This window comes from Benincasa hispida, chromosome 7 (genome assembly GCF_027475165.1).
Source record: "Benincasa hispida cultivar pf3 chromosome 7, pf3_genome.v1.1, whole genome shotgun sequence".
Taxonomy (NCBI): Eukaryota; Viridiplantae; Streptophyta; class Magnoliopsida; order Cucurbitales; family Cucurbitaceae; genus Benincasa; species Benincasa hispida.
In genome coordinates, this window is record NC_143484.1 from 56,348,904 (window position 1) to 56,367,571 (window position 18,668).

At 33.0% G+C, this 18,668-nt stretch overlaps 2 protein-coding genes across 3 annotated transcripts; one reads left to right on the top strand and one right to left on the bottom strand.

Moving 5' to 3' along the window:
* Window positions 1-11,778: 11,778 nt before the first annotated feature.
* Window positions 11,779-13,540, top strand: XTH33 (xyloglucan:xyloglucosyl transferase 33). Its single transcript, XM_039036358.2, has 4 exons — window positions 11,779-12,323; window positions 12,408-12,508; window positions 12,591-12,799; window positions 12,914-13,540. Exons 1-4 carry the CDS (start codon window positions 12,089-12,091, stop codon window positions 13,299-13,301), a joined length of 933 nt encoding a protein of 310 aa, XP_038892286.1. The 5' UTR covers window positions 11,779-12,088; the 3' UTR covers window positions 13,302-13,540.
* Window positions 13,541-14,372: 832 nt separating this feature from the next.
* EMB1220 (pre-mRNA processing ribonucleoprotein binding region-containing protein) lies at window positions 14,373-18,441 on the bottom strand. Of its 2 annotated transcripts, none has more exons than XM_039036355.2 (9): window positions 18,162-18,441; window positions 17,982-18,056; window positions 17,709-17,771; window positions 17,457-17,594; window positions 15,810-16,702; window positions 15,635-15,705; window positions 14,982-15,084; window positions 14,781-14,856; window positions 14,373-14,626 (listed from the first exon to the last, which is right to left on the bottom strand). In XM_039036355.2, exons 2-9 carry the CDS (start codon window positions 17,982-17,984, stop codon window positions 14,519-14,521), a joined length of 1,455 nt encoding a protein of 484 aa, XP_038892283.1. In that variant the 5' UTR covers window positions 17,985-18,056; window positions 18,162-18,441; the 3' UTR covers window positions 14,373-14,518. The 2 variants fall into 2 exon arrangements, with proteins under 2 accessions (XP_038892283.1, XP_038892284.1); XM_039036356.2 differs by having other exon boundaries at window positions 17,457-17,611; window positions 18,162-18,416.
* Between the last annotated feature and the right edge of the window lie 227 nt (window positions 18,442-18,668).

Consider the following 18,668-nt stretch of genomic DNA (forward strand, 5'->3'; position numbering starts at 1 on the left):
ATGCAACTATATATTATAACATTTGTAATATAAATGATGCATGAATAATTCATAACCTATGGTCGGATTTTACTATGTGACATACGTCATGACATATAAATATATAACTTAAATCATACATCATACGTATAATTTAAAATAATTATTGGAATGAGATTCGACTTCTAAATAATTAATTAAATTAGTATAACAATTATATTAATTTAATTAATTAAAAAACAACTAACTATTACCAAAAAAGCAAAAGAAAAAAAGTTAGCCAATCGGTTCAAAACAGGTGAATCAGGTCTTGAACCGCACAAACTAGATCATCTAGCACTCGAACCGCTCGAACAAAGAAAATCGAACGTGAACCAATTGCACCTCGAACCGAACCATGCGCAAATCGAAAAAAAATTTCATCTTGGAACGTTGCAATGTTGTGACCTAGCGTTGCAAGGCAACAGAAAATTCTTCCGTTCACCGTTCACAGCGTTGCAATACTACTATACAGTAGCCATAGTACAATTGCGAAATTTGTCGATCCTTCTCCGAATTTGGCCTCATTTTCTCGAGAAAACCATCGGAAAACTCACGAATGACTCAAGACTAAAGAATTACAAACTCTATCAATGCCCAAAAACAAAGGGCCTTTACAAACCAATTTGTAAAAATTAAAGCAATAAATCTAAAAGAGTCCAATTCTGAAATATCCAAAAAATTGAAACCATTCACATCCATTCATCATATGAAAAACAAATATAGAATGCAACCCACCAATAGATCTGTAAAATCAATTCTGGAACAATAAAAATTGGGACAAAAAAATCACCGCTCTGATACCAATCGAAGGAACTGTGAAGTTCTAAAGTAGAAGTGGGGATTGTCCCAAATTTTATTTTCATAAAATAATAAACTACAGTACATATAATTATGCATTAATGAACAATTTCACAACATGCAAAAGGATAAGGAAAAGAGATTAGGGTTAGGATTTCAAGAAACTTACCCTTGTAGATACTAAAAACTTCACGAACTCCCCTCTCCAAAAGGATCACGAACAATAAAATCAAGGGGCACTACCACAAGAATCACTTTTGTATTCTCTTAGGATGAGAAAGAAAAAATTTTAAAGGAGAAGAAGAAAATTCTTTCTGTGTGATCTCTTGGGAAAAAGCCAGAGAGCTACTCTACGTAAAAGGCAAGAGAGAAGAAGAAGCGTAACTTCCCCTCAAATTACACTACACGTCTTACTGGGAAAGAAAAAGGGGCCTCCCATATCAATTTCAAAAAAAATAAAATTATTTAATAAAAAATTAATACATATATTTATATGATAACTACCTTATCATATAATATCTATTAAACTATATGTTATATCAAATATAACACATAACCTATAGTTTTTATATTGTATCAAATACTATATAACCTATAGTTTGTTTCTCCCTCAATAATGCATAGCATTTAATATATATCATATTTATACTAAATTTAATTATATGAATCTCATCCATATAATAGTATTTGAATCATATTCAAATATTTAATTCCTCTCAAATAAATTTTATATTATAATGTATCAAATACATGATATTAATTATATCACATATATAATTAATTTAATTATATCACATATAATTAATTCTCTCGATTAATTTTAATAATTTAAATTAATCCAAAATTGATGTTATCAATCCCTGTTGAGCTACAGAAGAGACCTTATAGACCTGTAGATTGAAGCTCAAATGATATTTAAATAATTAATTAAACTATTTAACATCCATTAACTACCGGTCACCCCACTGAAGACTGTCAGCTACACTCTTCGCACTATAGAAATACTTCTGTGTCCATTGGATATAAGCAGTCAACAGTATGATGATCCTTCACTAATCGCTCGTAAGTACAATTGGGCCAAAATTACCATTTTGCCCCTGTAGTTACATCTAACTCTTTTAGTACCACTGATCCCTCTAATGAACAAGAAGTCATAGTCCAACTATGACCAAATCCTTCTCGAACCAAGAGATAGTGTGGTGTCACATTGTTCAAACTCCGAAATCAACCCTTAAAGGAGTAATTTATATACTTACCTAGATGTTAGGGAATAAGTGAATTCTATCTTGTGTAGTTGCTCAACTCCCTAATCAGATGAATCCCCAAAATGGTAGGCTTATTGAGTCGCCGATCTGGCCACTCTCATCCATCCAAATTAAAGGACTGCCTTCATAGACAGGAGTTCACAACTCACTCAAGATTCAGGTCATGTCACCTATGGTCATCCTGGTGAAATGTAATTCTCTATTATGAACGGTGTTATATAATGAGACTAGTCATTTCGGGTCCGGTTTTATACAAACCCCTTTATATAGAATACCCCCGTTCATATGTTTCCACATGAATGATCAAGATCAGATCATTTGTAGCACTTTACAACAATTGTAACACCTACAAATAAGTAGTATTCTTAGTGTCATTAGGATATGGTACCCAATCTTATATATGTATTATAGACCATTTAGGTTATCACTTAACCATGATCTACTTGTATGTTTCTACATACATGTTTAAGCTACAGAAGATAACCTTGGATGTTAGTTTATTGATTTGTGGGTTAATGCTACTAAATGTCGAATAAAACATCTCATATTTTATTAAATAAATAAAATATTTGTACATTACAATTATAAACTACAGGACCCACGAGATTTAGGTCATCAACCTCAACACTCTCGTCGTCAGATCTGGTCACCCCATGCCATCCATCTCCTGCCTACAACTCATACTGCCGAAAGGAGAAAACAGACAGAAGGGGAAGGAGAAAAGATAGAAATGAAGAAAAAATGGTCGTGAATCATGGGGAAGAAAGAATATATGAAATGTATTCATAGAGAGAGAGAAAATGCATGGGGGAGAGAATAATATATATATATATATATATATATATTTGCATGTAGGGCCAAGGATTAAATTGTAAATAACTGCTGACATTAGTGAAAAAACAAAGTTCAATAGGCCTTTTTTTGTAAAAAAAAAAAATGAAATGTTCAAGACATTAATGTAATATATGTTGGGTCTTATGCCCTAAAACTCGTAGATAGTGAATGTAATTAAATGACCGTCTTTAATGAATAGTTATTAATGTTTTTGTTAATAAGTGTTATTGATGTTTTATTTAATTTTGTCTTATTAATCCTAAAATCCTATAAACTAACATCCTAGGCTGTCTTATGAGTCTTGAACTGTATGTAGAGACATATAGGGATCAATGTTCATGATACAGATTAAATGGTCTATAGTATAGGGATAAGGTTGGGTACCTTATCCTAGTAACACTATAGATACGTCCCACTTTGTATTTGATACAAACACAGTGATCCAACGCGTTCGTATAGGAGACACGCGAGTAGGGGTATCTTGTGCAATGAGTTTGCACAAGACCAGCCCGCAAAATAGTAACCACTAGATGTAACTTCGTTGACTAGTTAGGTTTCTATTTCAATAGAATGACCTAGGCAACTTAGTCTTACTCTTGAGTATATCATGAACTCTTGTTCACGAGAGATTGTCCTTTGATCTATATGGGTGAGAGTGGCCAGTTCGTCGACTCAATATGCCTAGCATTTTGGGGATAAGTCCGAGTTGGTAGCTGGGAACATAATCATACAAGATAGATTTCACTTCTTCCCGACTTCAGGGTAAGTAGATGAGTGTTCCCTTAAGTGGTGTCTTCGGGACTTGAACAAAGGGCCCTATCCTCTCAATGACTCGATAGGATTTTTGTTTAATGGTTGGACTATAAATAGGTTGTTCAATAGAGAAGCACTAGTACTTAAGAATGTAGAGGTAATTCAGGGGTAAAATGGTAATTTGACCCAGCTTGTGTTACAAACATTCGTGGAGGACTAACTTATTGTTATTGGTCTATATCCATAGACACAGAAACATGTCTGTAGTGAGAAGAGTATAGTTGTGGATCTTTAGTGGAGTGTACCCACAATTAACGAATATTGATTAATTTAATTAATGAGTTTAGCCAATTAATCTCACATCATTGAACCTTCTAATCTGTAGGTCCATTAGGTCTCCTTCCTAGTTTGTAAAGAGTATTGAGGTAATTTGTCATTAAATTGAATTTGAAATGTTCAAATTCAGAATTGAGAATTTTATGTATGTTGATACATTTTAATATAAAGTTTAATTTTAGACTTTGTTATTAATTTTGGATATGATTCAAAATTAATAAATGAGAGAATGAAATGTTTGAAAGGAATTCAAATATTAATTTAATATGAATAAGATTCATATTGAAAACTATAGATTAAGAATAATGTGCATTGGATGCGCAATAAAACTATAGGTTAAATAAGAGAAATGTTTTTTTAATATGATTCAAATGGGAAATTAAATTAAATATGTGATATTTAATTAGATGTTTAATTAATTAAAGAATTAATTTTTTATTTTATTTTATTTTATTTACTTTAATTTAATTTAATTTTGAATTTAATTAAATTGGTTAAATCAAAACTATAGGTTAAAATTAATGTACATTAGATGCACATTAAAACTATAGGTTATGTGAGAGGAAATCATTTAAATATGATTTAAATTTTCTTTTAATTAAATATGATTAAATTAATAAATTTAATTTATTCAATTTAATTTAATTTAATTTAATTTAAACAAATTAAGTCTAGGAAGCTATGAGAAAACATGGGATCAATCTCATATTTTTCTCTCCCTCTCTCAACATCTGTCTCTCTAACAAGGGTTTTGTTTTTTAGGGAGATAAATGCTCTCAAGCTTTCTGTGTGTTTTCTTTTTCATGAGAAAATAAAGAAAAATCGTTATGTGATATTCCTAAATTCCAAAAGAGAGAATCCTACAATTCTACGTAGCTGTGTAAGAATAGGGAGGTTTCCACGTGTGGTGCCCAATCTCTACAGAATTGTCAAAAGCTTTGCAAGGTAGGGTTTCTTCTCCTGTATAATTATTATTATTATTATTTTGGAATTGCATGCTTAATCGATTATTTTTTTATTCCAATGCAAAATTGTTTTGTTTTAAAATGCCAATTTGGAAAAATGAAATGGTTATGTGTTTTGTACCTTATGGTTTTCATCCTTTCCCTTGGTATCAGAGTCGGGTTGTATTACCAATTTGGCCATTTAAATTTTTTTTGCATTGGTTTGGTGGGATTTACTGAATGTTATCGTTTGCAATTGAATGTTATCGTTTGCAATTGAATGTTATGGTTTGCAATTGAATGTTTCTAGTAATATTTGGCCTTAGATTTACAATTTTGATATGATCAATTTAAAGGACTCTGTGTTTTTTCGATATTATTGTTGTAAATCGTTCCAAGTCTATATCTAAAATAGGGTTCGTGTCATGAAATTGAGACCAATTTGGCCAAAAAATCACAATTGTGACATTCTACATTCTACACAATTATGTAGAGAATTAGGGTTAGTAAAGCGGGTCCTTGACTGTGGTTCAGTTGGTGGTCCAGTTTGGTCGGGTTGGCTTTGTTCGCAGGTTAGTGATTCGGTTCAGGCCGGTTCAGGTTGGTCTGGTTCAGTTCTAGAGCGGCAGAAGTTTTTTTAGGATAAAATTAGCTAAATTAGTGTAGTTTACTGCTTTGTTTTATTCTAGGGGTTAAAATTGCAGGTTCATTTGCTATTTAAATGTTTTGTGAATGTCATTTAAATAAATTCCACCTTAGGTTAAGCATGTTAATGAATTTTTTTATATATATTATAAGTGTTATAATGTATGGTATGAAATGCATAATTTATAATTTCAAGGTTTATTTAATGTATGTGATATATTAAATATATGAAATTGGAGAAGCATGTTGCATGATATTAATTAGAAAATATAATTAGTTATATTCATAATATTATATCAGTGTGATACTTAATTGAAAATTAATATGCATTGATCATGACACATCCAGAACTTAATATAATGGTTATATTAAAGTCATGAAATGCATGTAATATGGTTTAATTTTTTTAATTAGAATATAATTTTTAATTAATTAAAATCATATTGATCATGTTATAGGACTAATCATTAAAATTTGTAATAGTTATAAAAATGAATGATTAGCAACCATTAACCTATAACAAAGAGTTGTATGCAAACATAGGATTTTAAGAAAAATATATTAATTTTAAATTTTTTTAAAATTAATTAGACCTAAGATCACATTTCTAATAAGATTATAATAATTACTTAATTTCTTTTAAAATAGTTTTAAATTTGACTAAGTATGATAAATAGGATTAAGGTTATTCAACCGATACAATTCTGTCTAGACTGGACGTATTTAAGTTGACAATTTACGTAACACCTTCTAACTAGAAACTATATCAGAACCTGAGTTGAATTAACCGAGGTTCTATTAGCATGCAATGTCACTAGGTAAATTAAATGGTTTAATACACTAAAGCTTTAATATAAAGATCTTATTAGAAGAGTTATAATAAGCATAGACTTAGATAGATTCATTAGAACATTTTAGTAGGAGAAAATGGTATATAAGATATATCATTTTTACGCTCTCACGTCCCTAAGAGTTCACACCTGAGATCCATGCTCGACTTTGTGTCATCCTGGGTGCGGCCTCCCTTCGGAAAGTGTTTGCATGGGTCAATATCAAGGTGAATAAGGGAAATGTTCAGAGTAAGTGGGAGAAGGTCACGTGTCAACATATTCTATGGTCTCCTTCATTAGGTAGCACCGTGAGATTCTTATGATCCATCTGCGTGTCGTCCTAGAGCGACCATCCCTTCGGAGGGCCTGATCATAGTTTTCGGAACAACGCAAACTCCAAAAATGGATAAGATTTCTTAGATTAATTTTCAACTGTTGTCTTTCTTAACGGTAGCTTGGTGAAGCGTACCTCTGAAATTCAAAAATGAAAGGGTCACACCGGATGAATTAAACAAGTTAATGAATCATTGACCAAATTAATAGTAACTAAGAGCTGTAGGAATAAAAGTTATTATGGAATTAGTAATTAGCTGAGATAGTCCCAATTCAGGAGAGGGATAATTGATCACCCTTCGGTGGCTGTTGTCCTAAACCTCTAAAGTATTGTTGAAAAATCAAATCAATAATTTATTTAGGGTTCTATAATTTCCTTGTTTTGCTAAACTGATTGGATGTTCTATGTGATGGGTTAAGGCAAAGATAACTAAAACAGTCGTTTATTTGTTTGTTTTTTAGCATGTCTTCCTCAATTATCGCTTTACTTAAAAACGAGAAATTAACCAGCGAAAATTACACGACGTGGAAATCGAACTTGAATACGATTCTTGTTATCGATGATTTGTAGTTTGTCTTAACTGGGGAGTGTCCTCAGGTCTCCACTCGAAATGTACCTCTAAATGTTAGGGATGCATATGACCTTGGTTAATGACCGGTCGAAAGACACCCCTAAAGTAGATGAGTGGTCCGTTAAGCGGTGTCTCCAGTACTTGAACAAAGGGCCCTACCCTCTCACTGCTTCGAGACGAGTTTCTGTTTAATGGTTGGATCATAAACAGGTTGTTCATTAAAGGAGCACTGGTACATAAGGATGTAGAGGTAACCTAGGGGCAAAATGGTAATTTGACCCAGTAGGTAGACTAACTTGTTGTTATTGATCTATACCCATGGACACAGAAACATATCTGTAGTGAAAAGAGTACAGTTGTGGGTGTTTAGGGAGTGTACCCACAATTAACAAATATTGATTAATTTGGTCAATGAGTTTAGCCAATTAATCTCACATCTGTAGGTCCATTAGGTCCCCTTCCTAGCTTGTAAAGGGTATTGAGGTAATTTGTCATTAAATTGAATTTGAAATGTTCAAATTCATAAATGAGAATTTTTTTAATGTATGTTGATACATTTTAATATAAAGTTTAATTTTAGACTTTATTATTAATTTTGGATATGATTCAAAATTAATAAATGAGAGAACGAAATATTTGAAATGAGTTCAAATATTAATTTAATATGAATAAAATTCATATTGAAAACTATAGTTTAAAAATAATGTACATTTGATGCGCATTAAAACTATAGGTTAAATGAGAGAAATGGTTTTTAATATGATTCAAATAGAAAATTAAATTAAATATATAATATTTAATTAGATGATTAATTAATTATTTATTTTATTTAATTTTGAATTTAATTAAATTGGTTAAATCAAAACTATAGGTTAAAATTAATGTATATTAGATGCACATTAAAACTATAGGTTTTGTGAGAGGAAATCATCTAAATATGATTTAAATGATCATTTAATTAAATATGATTTACTTAATAAATTTATTTTATTTAAATTAAACAAATTAACTCTCCATTTTAAGGAACTACGAGAAAAAGTGGGATTCATCTCTCACCATCCGTCTCTCTAACAAAAGGGTTTTGTTTTTGCATAGGCATAGAAAGGCTCTTAAGCTCTCTGTGTGTTTTTCTTCTTCAAGAAAAAATTGTTTTGTGATATTCTCAAATCCCAAAAGAGAGAATCTCCCAATTCTCCATACCTCAATTCCCAACAAGAATAGGGAGGTTTCCCAGTGGTGATGTCCAATCCAAATTATTTTGTTTTAAAATGCCAATTTGGAAAAACAAAATGGCTTTCTATTTTGACTTCTGTGCCTTAGGTTTTCATTCATTCAATATAACCCTTATTTTTAGGTATTCTATGTAGAAACTTCTATTTATAAATCATAAAATTAGTTATCATTCACTAATATTTAGTTGACAATAAACTATTACTAATTTATTTTTAAAAAAATTATATAATTATATTTTGCCGTATTATATTATTTATAATACATTACATAATACATATTATATTTTTTAAAAAAACATGCATTGAGTTTATAGCCTAACATATTATATTTCTAAATATTTTTATTTTTGTTTAATATAATTCTTTATTTTGAAATTTAAAATGGATACAATAGAAACATATAAATGTTATTTTTAGAATTTGCATTGTTTGGATCACAAAACCCAAAAACAATTTTAAAAAACAGAATTCAAGTTACCTGGCAAACACATATTTGATAAATTTTAATGAATATGAAAATATAAAACAAAATATGGATTCTCTACCAAACATATCCTTATATATTCAATATTATTAGATATTTTTTAAAAATATTTAATGAAAAACAATATATGAACGTATAGAACGTAATTGTTTGAAGGGGCATGCCCAATTAGCCCCTTAATAGATTCTCCCCATTTTGGGTGGTCCAAAAAAAGCACACAAAGATTTATCTAAGATGAACAATTATAGGTTATGTTGTCACTATCAACTCTTTCTTCCTTTCTACTATACTTTAAACTATTAAATAAAATAAAACATGCACAAATTTCAAGAAGAGTTTGGTTCATACATTTATGTAGTTTAAAGTTAAAGAAGCCCTACCTAGTTTGCTTACCTAAGAATGCTTGCTACACATTAATTCTAAGTCGTAACAAGTTCATATGTTATTACACTTAATTAACCATAATAAACTCACATACCAGCCATCTTAAGGACTCATTCCATTGTGCTATAGTGTATAATTTTTAAGCTATTTATGTAAGTTTAAATATTATTTTATATAAAGTACAATTCACTGAGAGTCTAAACTTCTCCTAATATTTGAAAGATATCGAGAATTTTTTATATTAGATTCATTCAAAAATTCAAAACTTAGACCTCTAAATAAGTATGACCAAGAGACTCAAACCATTACCAACAAAACCACCCCTTGAGGGGGCGTTTGAATTAAAGGAATTGAGATGGGAATGGGTAAGGGATACACATCTCCTTATTTGGTATAAATTCTGAAGTTTTAGGTATGAGAATAAGCTATTTTCAAGCATTCTTAATATCCATCCAAAAGTGTGGGTTTTTTTTTATGTCCACTTTCTTTCCTCTTTTAATATATGAATTTATTTTTTTATTTTATATATTATTAAAATTAATTAATATATGAATATTAAATTTATAATTTAGAAAATCATGTTAAATTTTAAATTGTAATATTTGAATTTAACTTCTCCATATTCGTAAACTAATTAATTAATTAATTATGATAAATTGTAAAGAATCGATGCATTAATACTAGTAATTCATTAATATATTATATATGTAGTTAATTAATTATCACTATGATTAAAACTTTACGATATTATTTTTTATGATTATAATTAGTTTATCATTGATTAGTTATAATTCATTAATTTTTAATCACAAAATGTTATATTCATCTTTTCAAATTAATTTTGATTATTTTATTAATTAATACATAATAATTATATAAATTCATCAAATTGATATATCAAATTATGTAATCAAGTAAATTTAATTATAAATAACTCACTTTACAAATACTTGTAATTAATATTATAATTTGTTTGTTAAATAAATTTCGCTTAAAAACTTTGAATCGAAGTTATTGTTCATCAATTAATCTATTAAAATTTCATCGAGGTATCCATGATTAATTTTTAAATTAAATACAAAGATGATTTATTACCATAAAATTCTGATAACATTATCATAACCAAATACGGCCATTATTGTTTTTCATTCATCTTATTTCTAGACTTTTTATTCCCAAGTATCCTTAATTTTTTAGTATCCTTAAAACCTTAAATGGCCCCTTAATTCTTGAGCATCTTTAAAGCCTTAAACAACCTGTGAGAATAGTTCAAATATTACTTTGGTCAGTGTACTTTTGAATTTAATCATTTTGGTCCCTTGAAAATATAAGAAAAGTAGAAATGAATAAATCAAAATAATCATTTTATGGTAGTACTTGAGCGAAAATGAAAGTAAAAGAGAGACCAAAGTAAATCAAAGTGGGAAATAAAAAGAATATTTAAACAATAATATGCGTACAAAAATGAGGAATGAATGTGAGAATCATACAAAACTATAGCGTCGTACTGTTGCAATTTGTAAATCCTTATAATATTACTTGTCAATGTCGTATTCAAATCACATCAAATTCTCTCTCAGATCCAGCTATGACTCTTCTGGCGAATGAAGAGACAGTGAAATGGCAAATTTCAGTCTCTTCTCCAAAAGTCACATCTTTTCTTTTTCTCTCTGTTTTTTTCTTACTTTTAATTTATCCAACACAATCTGTAACACAGTAACTAGAGATCTCAGGTGTTTGTCTTAACCCAGAAAGAAAAGGAATGGGTAAAAGTTAAATCAATCCAACGTACACAATCAGAGATTCCCTTAATTAATAAAGTTAAATTTAACTATACCCTTTGAATTTGATTAATAAAATGATTGGTCGATCGCACTTTCTTTCAACCTCCAAATCCCACAACTCACGATCCTTCCCAGCTACAAAATCAATGGCAAGGCACGTTATTATGTCTACCCAAAGTCTAACCACTTTCTTCCTACTGATCGCCTCCAATTTGACAATAATAAGATAAAAGAATTGGTGATTTTTTTCATCATGGCTTTTTGTAAGAGAGATTCCAAATGTCTCTTTTATATTTGTGGAAAATGGTCGGTTTACTTAATTGTGACCTATTAGAGTGTGTCCATAACTAAAGCTAGTAGTAAACTAATGAATGAATACACTTAAGTACATTCAGACTATACTCATATTTGTACATCTCATCAAATTGTCTGATCATAATTTGTCATGTGATAAATTCTTTTAGAATCTTTCTTAAAATATTTTGATTACTATTTTATGTGTACAATGAAAGTGAAATGGATGCATATTAAAATGCACCAAAATATTGCTCAATTCATGAACCGTTCCTTCTGTCAAGAAAGCAAATTAAAATAGATTAGTAAATGTCTTCCTCAGTCGCCCCACCTTGCAGACAGCCCCACAAGCAGTGCCAAATTTGTTGAAAATCAGCTGAACGTGACACTTTCGATCCTCTTTCCATACAATATACCTAAACTTTTTTATCCAAAAAGAGATACTAGGAAGGAAGAGAGGAGCCATCAGCCAGCTATTGAACAACTAAGAAAGATCCTTCTGTTACCTTTTGTCTTAAAAACTTCTAATATATAACGTTGAATTGTGGACATCCAAGCTCATCAAACTCTGTGATAAGGATGGGATTTTCCAGAGGAATAATGGAATTGCCCCTTTTGAGCTTCATCTTTTTGTGCATATTATTTGCAGTCCCTTCTTGTGCTAGATATTACACACCTCCGAGTGTTCCACGTTTGACGGATCTCGTTCCTCATGTCTCAATCGATCAATGCTTTGCTAAGATTTTTGGGGCCTCAAATATCCAGCTGAGGAATAATGGGTCCTCTGTCGATCTCACTCTTGACAAAGTTTCTGGTAAATTTTATCTTTTGATCTTGGCATTTATTTTTGGTCCAACTCTATTTTCATTCATAACTTTTTCTCTGCTCGTTTTTGGAGGTGCTGGTCTGGTCTCGAGAAACAAGTATCATTATGGATTCTTCAGTGCTTCAATTAAGCTTCCAGCGGGTCTCACTTCAGGGGTTGTAGTGGCCTTTTATGTAAGCTTTTTTGTTCCCCCTTACCATTCTCTGTTTGGCTTACCAAAAGGTGAATAACTAACGAGACAGGGGCCGCGTTCAGTTGTCTAATGCAGATGTTTATCCCCATTCTCATGACGAGATTGACATAGAGCTGCTAGGACATGACAAGAGAAAAGATTGGGTCATTCAAACAAATATCTATGCCAATGGAAGCGTTAAGACTGGAAGAGAAGAGAAATTCTACCTCTGGTTTGATCCCAGCGTGAAATACCATGATTACACCATCATTTGGAACAACTATCACACAGTGTAAGTGCATGAAATTCAATCAGTAAAATCAAACCAAAAGGCAGGATCATTGTTTTCAAAAACAGGTCTTTGGATTTCCCTAGTTTTCTAAAAGGTGCCTCGAAATGCAAGCAGGTTTCTGGTGGATAACATTCCAGTCAGAGAGCTACGAAATTCTGAAGCTTTTTATCCATCAAAACCCATGTCAGTTTTCGTCACGATATGGGATGGTTCAGAATGGGCAACTCATGGAGGAAAATACCCAGTTGACTACAAGCATGCACCATATGTAGCTTCTTTTGAAGAAATGGAGATTAATGGAAGTATATCAACACCAACGGCCACTGTTCCTTCAGGTTCCAAAACCAATGTCTCAAGCCCAGATACCGTGGAGGGTCCAGAATTTATCAAGCTATCACAGCAGCAAATAGATGCAATGGATTGGGCAAGGAGGAAGCTCATGTTCTACTCCTATTGTAAAGATACATCTAGATACAGAGTTCTACCACCGGAGTGCAAATAGATGTACTTTTCCTAATTTTTTACTTATTGCTAAGATTCTTTCATCGTGAATTCTAAGTTAGGAAGAAAATGGGTATCGTAGTCTGGTACAGCAGACGTTAGGGAACCTCCAAAGTAAGACACGGGATGGAAAGAGAAGGAAGATGTTTGTCTTTGTGCTTCTCTCTTGTTTTTTGTATTTTTCTTTTGTTTGAAAAAAAAATCTTTTTTCCTTTCCCTTTCCGTGTATGGGGAAACAAAGGCGCTGGCTTATTTGGTCTATGGGACAAGTAAAAAAATCACTGTCAGAGATACACGAACTGGATCCCACTTGACAGATCTAAGACAAGGCAAATAACTTTATCTAAAAAGATGTGCCAAAGACAAGAAACATCTCTCGTGGTGATGGCAATGCCATTTCGGTTTAGAGTTTTTGACATCAAAGACAAAGATGCTGGTCGATGACTGAAGGGAGAAGCAAACCTCCACGAAAGTTTCATCGGAGCCATAAAAAAGGAAGAATTTTCCAGCAAGGTCCTGGTAAGCTTTAAATTTGACTTCCTAGAATCTTCTCCAGGAACGCCAAGCTCTCAAGGGCTACTCCCGTGAGCTTACAAACTGCATGGAGATGGAAGATTAGTTTTTATAATACAGTAAGATTGAGTATTTTGTAAGTTACAGCACTACATGAACTATAAAGAAGTTAAATCAATGTGGCAACTACCAGATTCGCCTGGTCAAATAAAATTTAAAAGATATTAAATTACACAAGGCCAGAAGCATCTTCCATAGATGCAACAGAACCCACCTCCTTTTTAAACCACCCAAATCAATGTGATCTCAGATCTGACAGCTACGGAGAAATCAAAGCAGCCTGTCCTAGATGAAATGAGAAATACATTAAGAGACTGGGCATGGGGGCATATTATGGATGCTTGACGCACGTGATAGGCATGGAGGCAAATCATGGATGCTTGACGCGCGTGCGCTGCTAATCAAAGTGTAGTAATCTTGTTAACTAAGCTTTGTGCAAAATCAATGTTCTAAATAATAACTCAACTAAAGCCGAAAAACGATAAAGCATAATAAAAAATAAGGAGCAGAAAAGGAAGAGCTTTGCATTATAGAAACATAAATTCCTGTGGCTATCTTAGTACTGAATTACAAAGCATAATCATAGCCATATTCATGTATGCTTACAGCACAAGCACGAAACATAAAGCCTGATGGTCTAATGACTCAGTTTTTCCTAATCTTTGAAAATGTTCCTGTTTCGGAGAAGTAGGTGCTTTGGGTTCCACTGCCTAGCTGGTTCAAATGGGCCTGAGGATTTGACAGCTCAATTCCCTGAAAGAGAAAATAATGATGATGATGATGATAATAATTCTGTAATCTTGACATTAAGCACCCAGGCAGTGTCGTGACAAGAACAATTACTTCCGAGGAATTTAGATAACATAGGAGGAGATTAGGAGACCAGGAGGAAAGAAAAAATACTGACTTGTACAGGAGTAAATGCCAAACTTGAGGTCAGCCCGGATGTAGCACCACTGCTTCCATAGCGTTTTTCCTTGAACCTGAATGTAATTTAAGAAGATAAGTAAAAGAAAACAGAACGAAGCAAATGATAGGCTACAAATACCCATTCCCCCTTCTTTGTAATAATTATTATTATCAGGATCGGCTCAATGACTTGACTTACTTCTTAACAACTTTTGCAGCAAGCTTGCTTTGAGCAGCAGATACACGTAACTTGCCACTCCCAGCCTGACCAAGCATTCCATACCCTTCCCCCAATCCATCACCTGTTGTTGCATAGGGGAAAAGTGTGAAATATTTATTAAGAGTACTCTTATTCAGGAAATAAAATTAAGAGAGGATTTTTTTTTTAAAGATAGAACCAACTGCTTTCATTGAGGAGAAAATTGAAAGAATAGAAGGGCATACAAAAAACCACGCCTACAAAAACCCCATAGAGAAAGGGTTTCCAACTAAATAAGGTATTGCCCAGGGAATAATTACAAAAAGTCTTCTAAATCGAAACCCAAAGAGAAACATGAAACCTCGCTAGGACCTCTCACCACAAAAACCTTTATTCAGAATATTACTGCAGAATGCTTCAAACATTTTTTTTTTCCATTCAGAACAATTTTCAAAACACGGCTGATATTCAGAACATACTTTGGATATGAAACATTCCTGAAAAAGGACAAACTCAAGACTGACAACTTGACAACTCAAGCTTGTTCAACGGCAGAACATTGCATCTCATTCCAAAGTGTAACATGAAACGTAGCAGAATCAAGACACCAATCTGAACAATCCAGACTATTCAGAAATGAAAGAATGCTTTACCTAAAGAACTCTCTTCAGGCACCCCAAACTGCATTCTGTTAGCTAGCTTCCTCATCTCTGTTGTTGCATATCTGACAAGGAAAACAATATCAATCTATGAATGGGAAAAGTGCATGAGATCAAGGCTTCTACTATTAGGAAGAGGAGATGAAAGAAAAATGTAGCATAACAGTACCTTTCCTTCATCTTCCTTAATCGACGGCCACCTCTCTTCTTTTTGGGTTCGGAATCAGGGACCGGAAGTGGTTTTGGTTGTTTTGCAGGTGGAGGTTCTTGCCACTTCTCAATTTTCTTAAGGATCTCATCTTTGAAGGCTCTACCAGTCTTCCCAGTAGGATCCCCCCTGGTGGAGTCAACCCGTGCTGCGAGTGTTGACTTTGCAGATATGAGTCGACAAGCACGCATCTTCAAAGGAGGAGGTGTTGATTGGAATATCTCTGTTTGCTCAATATAACCTACTCGAAATTGTGAGGTCGCTGTGGAAAACCCAGCAAGATTTTTTTTCTTTGCACCAAGAAGCTGAACATTGCAAGCAGGCATCTTAGCTAAAGCAGCAAGACCACCAGCAGTTCCCATTAGTTTTGCTGCAACAGCACTTCCAACTATCGCTGAAAGATTTGGTGCAATAAATCCCATTCTACTTTCAACAAAATTAAGGACCATTTTCTTTGCCGAATCTAAAGCAAGAGCTCGATCACATGCATCAATTGTTTTCTGGAGAATTTCATCTGGAAGTGGCTTTCCACTTGTGGTAGATGCTGTAACAGAGACAACCATAATGACAGCAGAGGGTAAAAGCCCTTCTAAATCTACAAGAGTCAAATCCATTTCATTCCCAATCTTCTTAACAACTCGAGCATAATCGATTGGATGGTGAACAAGTGATTCGAGCTCTGGAAACTTCAGTCGATATTTATCACGTATAAAATTGTGAATAATAATAATTTCATTCTCAATATCCACAGACAAGGCGTTACACTCTACAATCAATTGGTACTCAGGATCATCTTCCAAAACGAATCCCTGATTTGAGATATTGGAATCTGTCCGCAATGCATCTTCCACTTTCTGTAAATTCAGATGCCAACAAATCCCATCAAAATTACTTCCGCACAGATGGGGGAAGGGGGAAGTATAGTGAACATCATTTATGAACACTAATAATATCAAACATCTAAATGAGAGGAGTTGTAGTTGTAAAAACATCATGACTTCCAATAGTAGAATAGAAAATGCATCATAACTTCCAAATATTTTCAAAAACCGCAAATTTAAATTTATTCAGGGGGAGATGAATTGCAAGAAATCCAATAATTATACAGTAACCCAGAACCTATCATTCACTGGGGTCGGGGCGCCAACGAGAAGTTGGTGGAGTGGTGTTATTATAGCCCACTCCATGTTTGGGGCACCAAATATAATAGTGATGTATACAACTATTTATAACCTATAATTAAGTATAGTAAATATTATTTCATAACCTTTTTTCCTACAGTATTAACTATTTGTCACTCATTTTCTATTTTCTTCTTTGCTACAATGTTTACTATTTTCTACCCAAACAAAAATAGTTTACACCTTAAATACAAACTATTATAACCCAAACTAAAATAGTCCGCACCCCAAACCCTAACTATTATAACCCACCAACTATAATATCTACGGACTATAATAACCAACTCAACACCCCAAACGCCCCCTCCCTAAAAGGTTAGAATAATAGACAACAAACCAAGGATCAAATGTGTTCATTGGCTCTCTTTTAACCCCTTTCTGTCCAAGCCAAACCGAGGCCAACAAGGAAACTTTCATGTGAACTAACCTGCATAATATCGTTGTATCTCTGTGTTTGCTGCAATTTTGATACGCTATCCAGATCATCATAATTTAGGCTTTCTAGGTCGGCAAGGTCCCCATCAATATCCTCTTCCATATTTTCGGCATCAGCATCTTCTTTAGCCTGTAAAAATCCAATAACTATTGCCTCAAAATATAAGATAGATGGATTCACACTACTACCAACCAACATAAATATGACTTCATTTCCACGGATAAGTAAAGAGCATTTACTAACCACAAAATTATCTTCATCAGAGAGTTCATCAAGATCTGCTAGAAAAGAATCAGCCAAAGTAGCCTACAAAACCCAAGAAAAGAAACTGAAAATTAATAAACAAGATAGATTCTGCACCGTACCAAGTTGAAAAGCCTAATGAAAGTATAAAATAAACAAGTCAGTTAGAGTTTACATTCAAAAACATAGCAACTAAACTTAACCGGCATACAAAAGAAAGTGCTGAAACCTAAACGTAACATGAATGCAAGCAAAAGAAAAAAAGTTACTGACCATTTTCTAAGCTTCGCTAGAAGATTTATAAAGCCTCCCTGGTCGTAATCAATTCAGCACCAAGTTGAAGAATAGCTGAATATCAAATTTTCAATTTGCAGGGTTAAGAGAACATACATATATAAACCTAAATGAATAAAACCACACTCAAATGCTTTTACACAAAAGGAAATCCCTAACCTCTGATCAAAATGTTCTCCAATTTCTTACAAAAAGGGAACCGAAGCACAGCAGATGAGATTTCACGGATGAACGAGAAGAAAGAACGCCAATGAAGTTACGAAAGAGCGGGAAAAGCTGGTGGTGGCTCGTGGTCGATGGAAATAGTGAACCACAGAGGAAGAGAGAACAATCGAATTGAACGCCCGTCTTTCTTCGCCGATCCAGCCACCAATCGACAGACGACAAGATAACCGATAGATTGGAGACTTGGAACTGTAGAGCCTGCAAGGCCCAGCCCAGAATCAATAATGAAGCCCAACTCACTGTTGAGTACGGGCCCATGAGGCCCCGGCCTATCGATTACATTTTGTTCGATATTGATTTTTGAGTTAATTTCCGTTAAGGGTATACATGGCCGGGTTGGAGGAATTTTGTGGACCAACTCGAAAATTCGAATTGGCTAATAATGAGTCCTATCGATTCATTTTTGAAGGCTCAACCCAAATTTTTTAGATTGGGTCACCG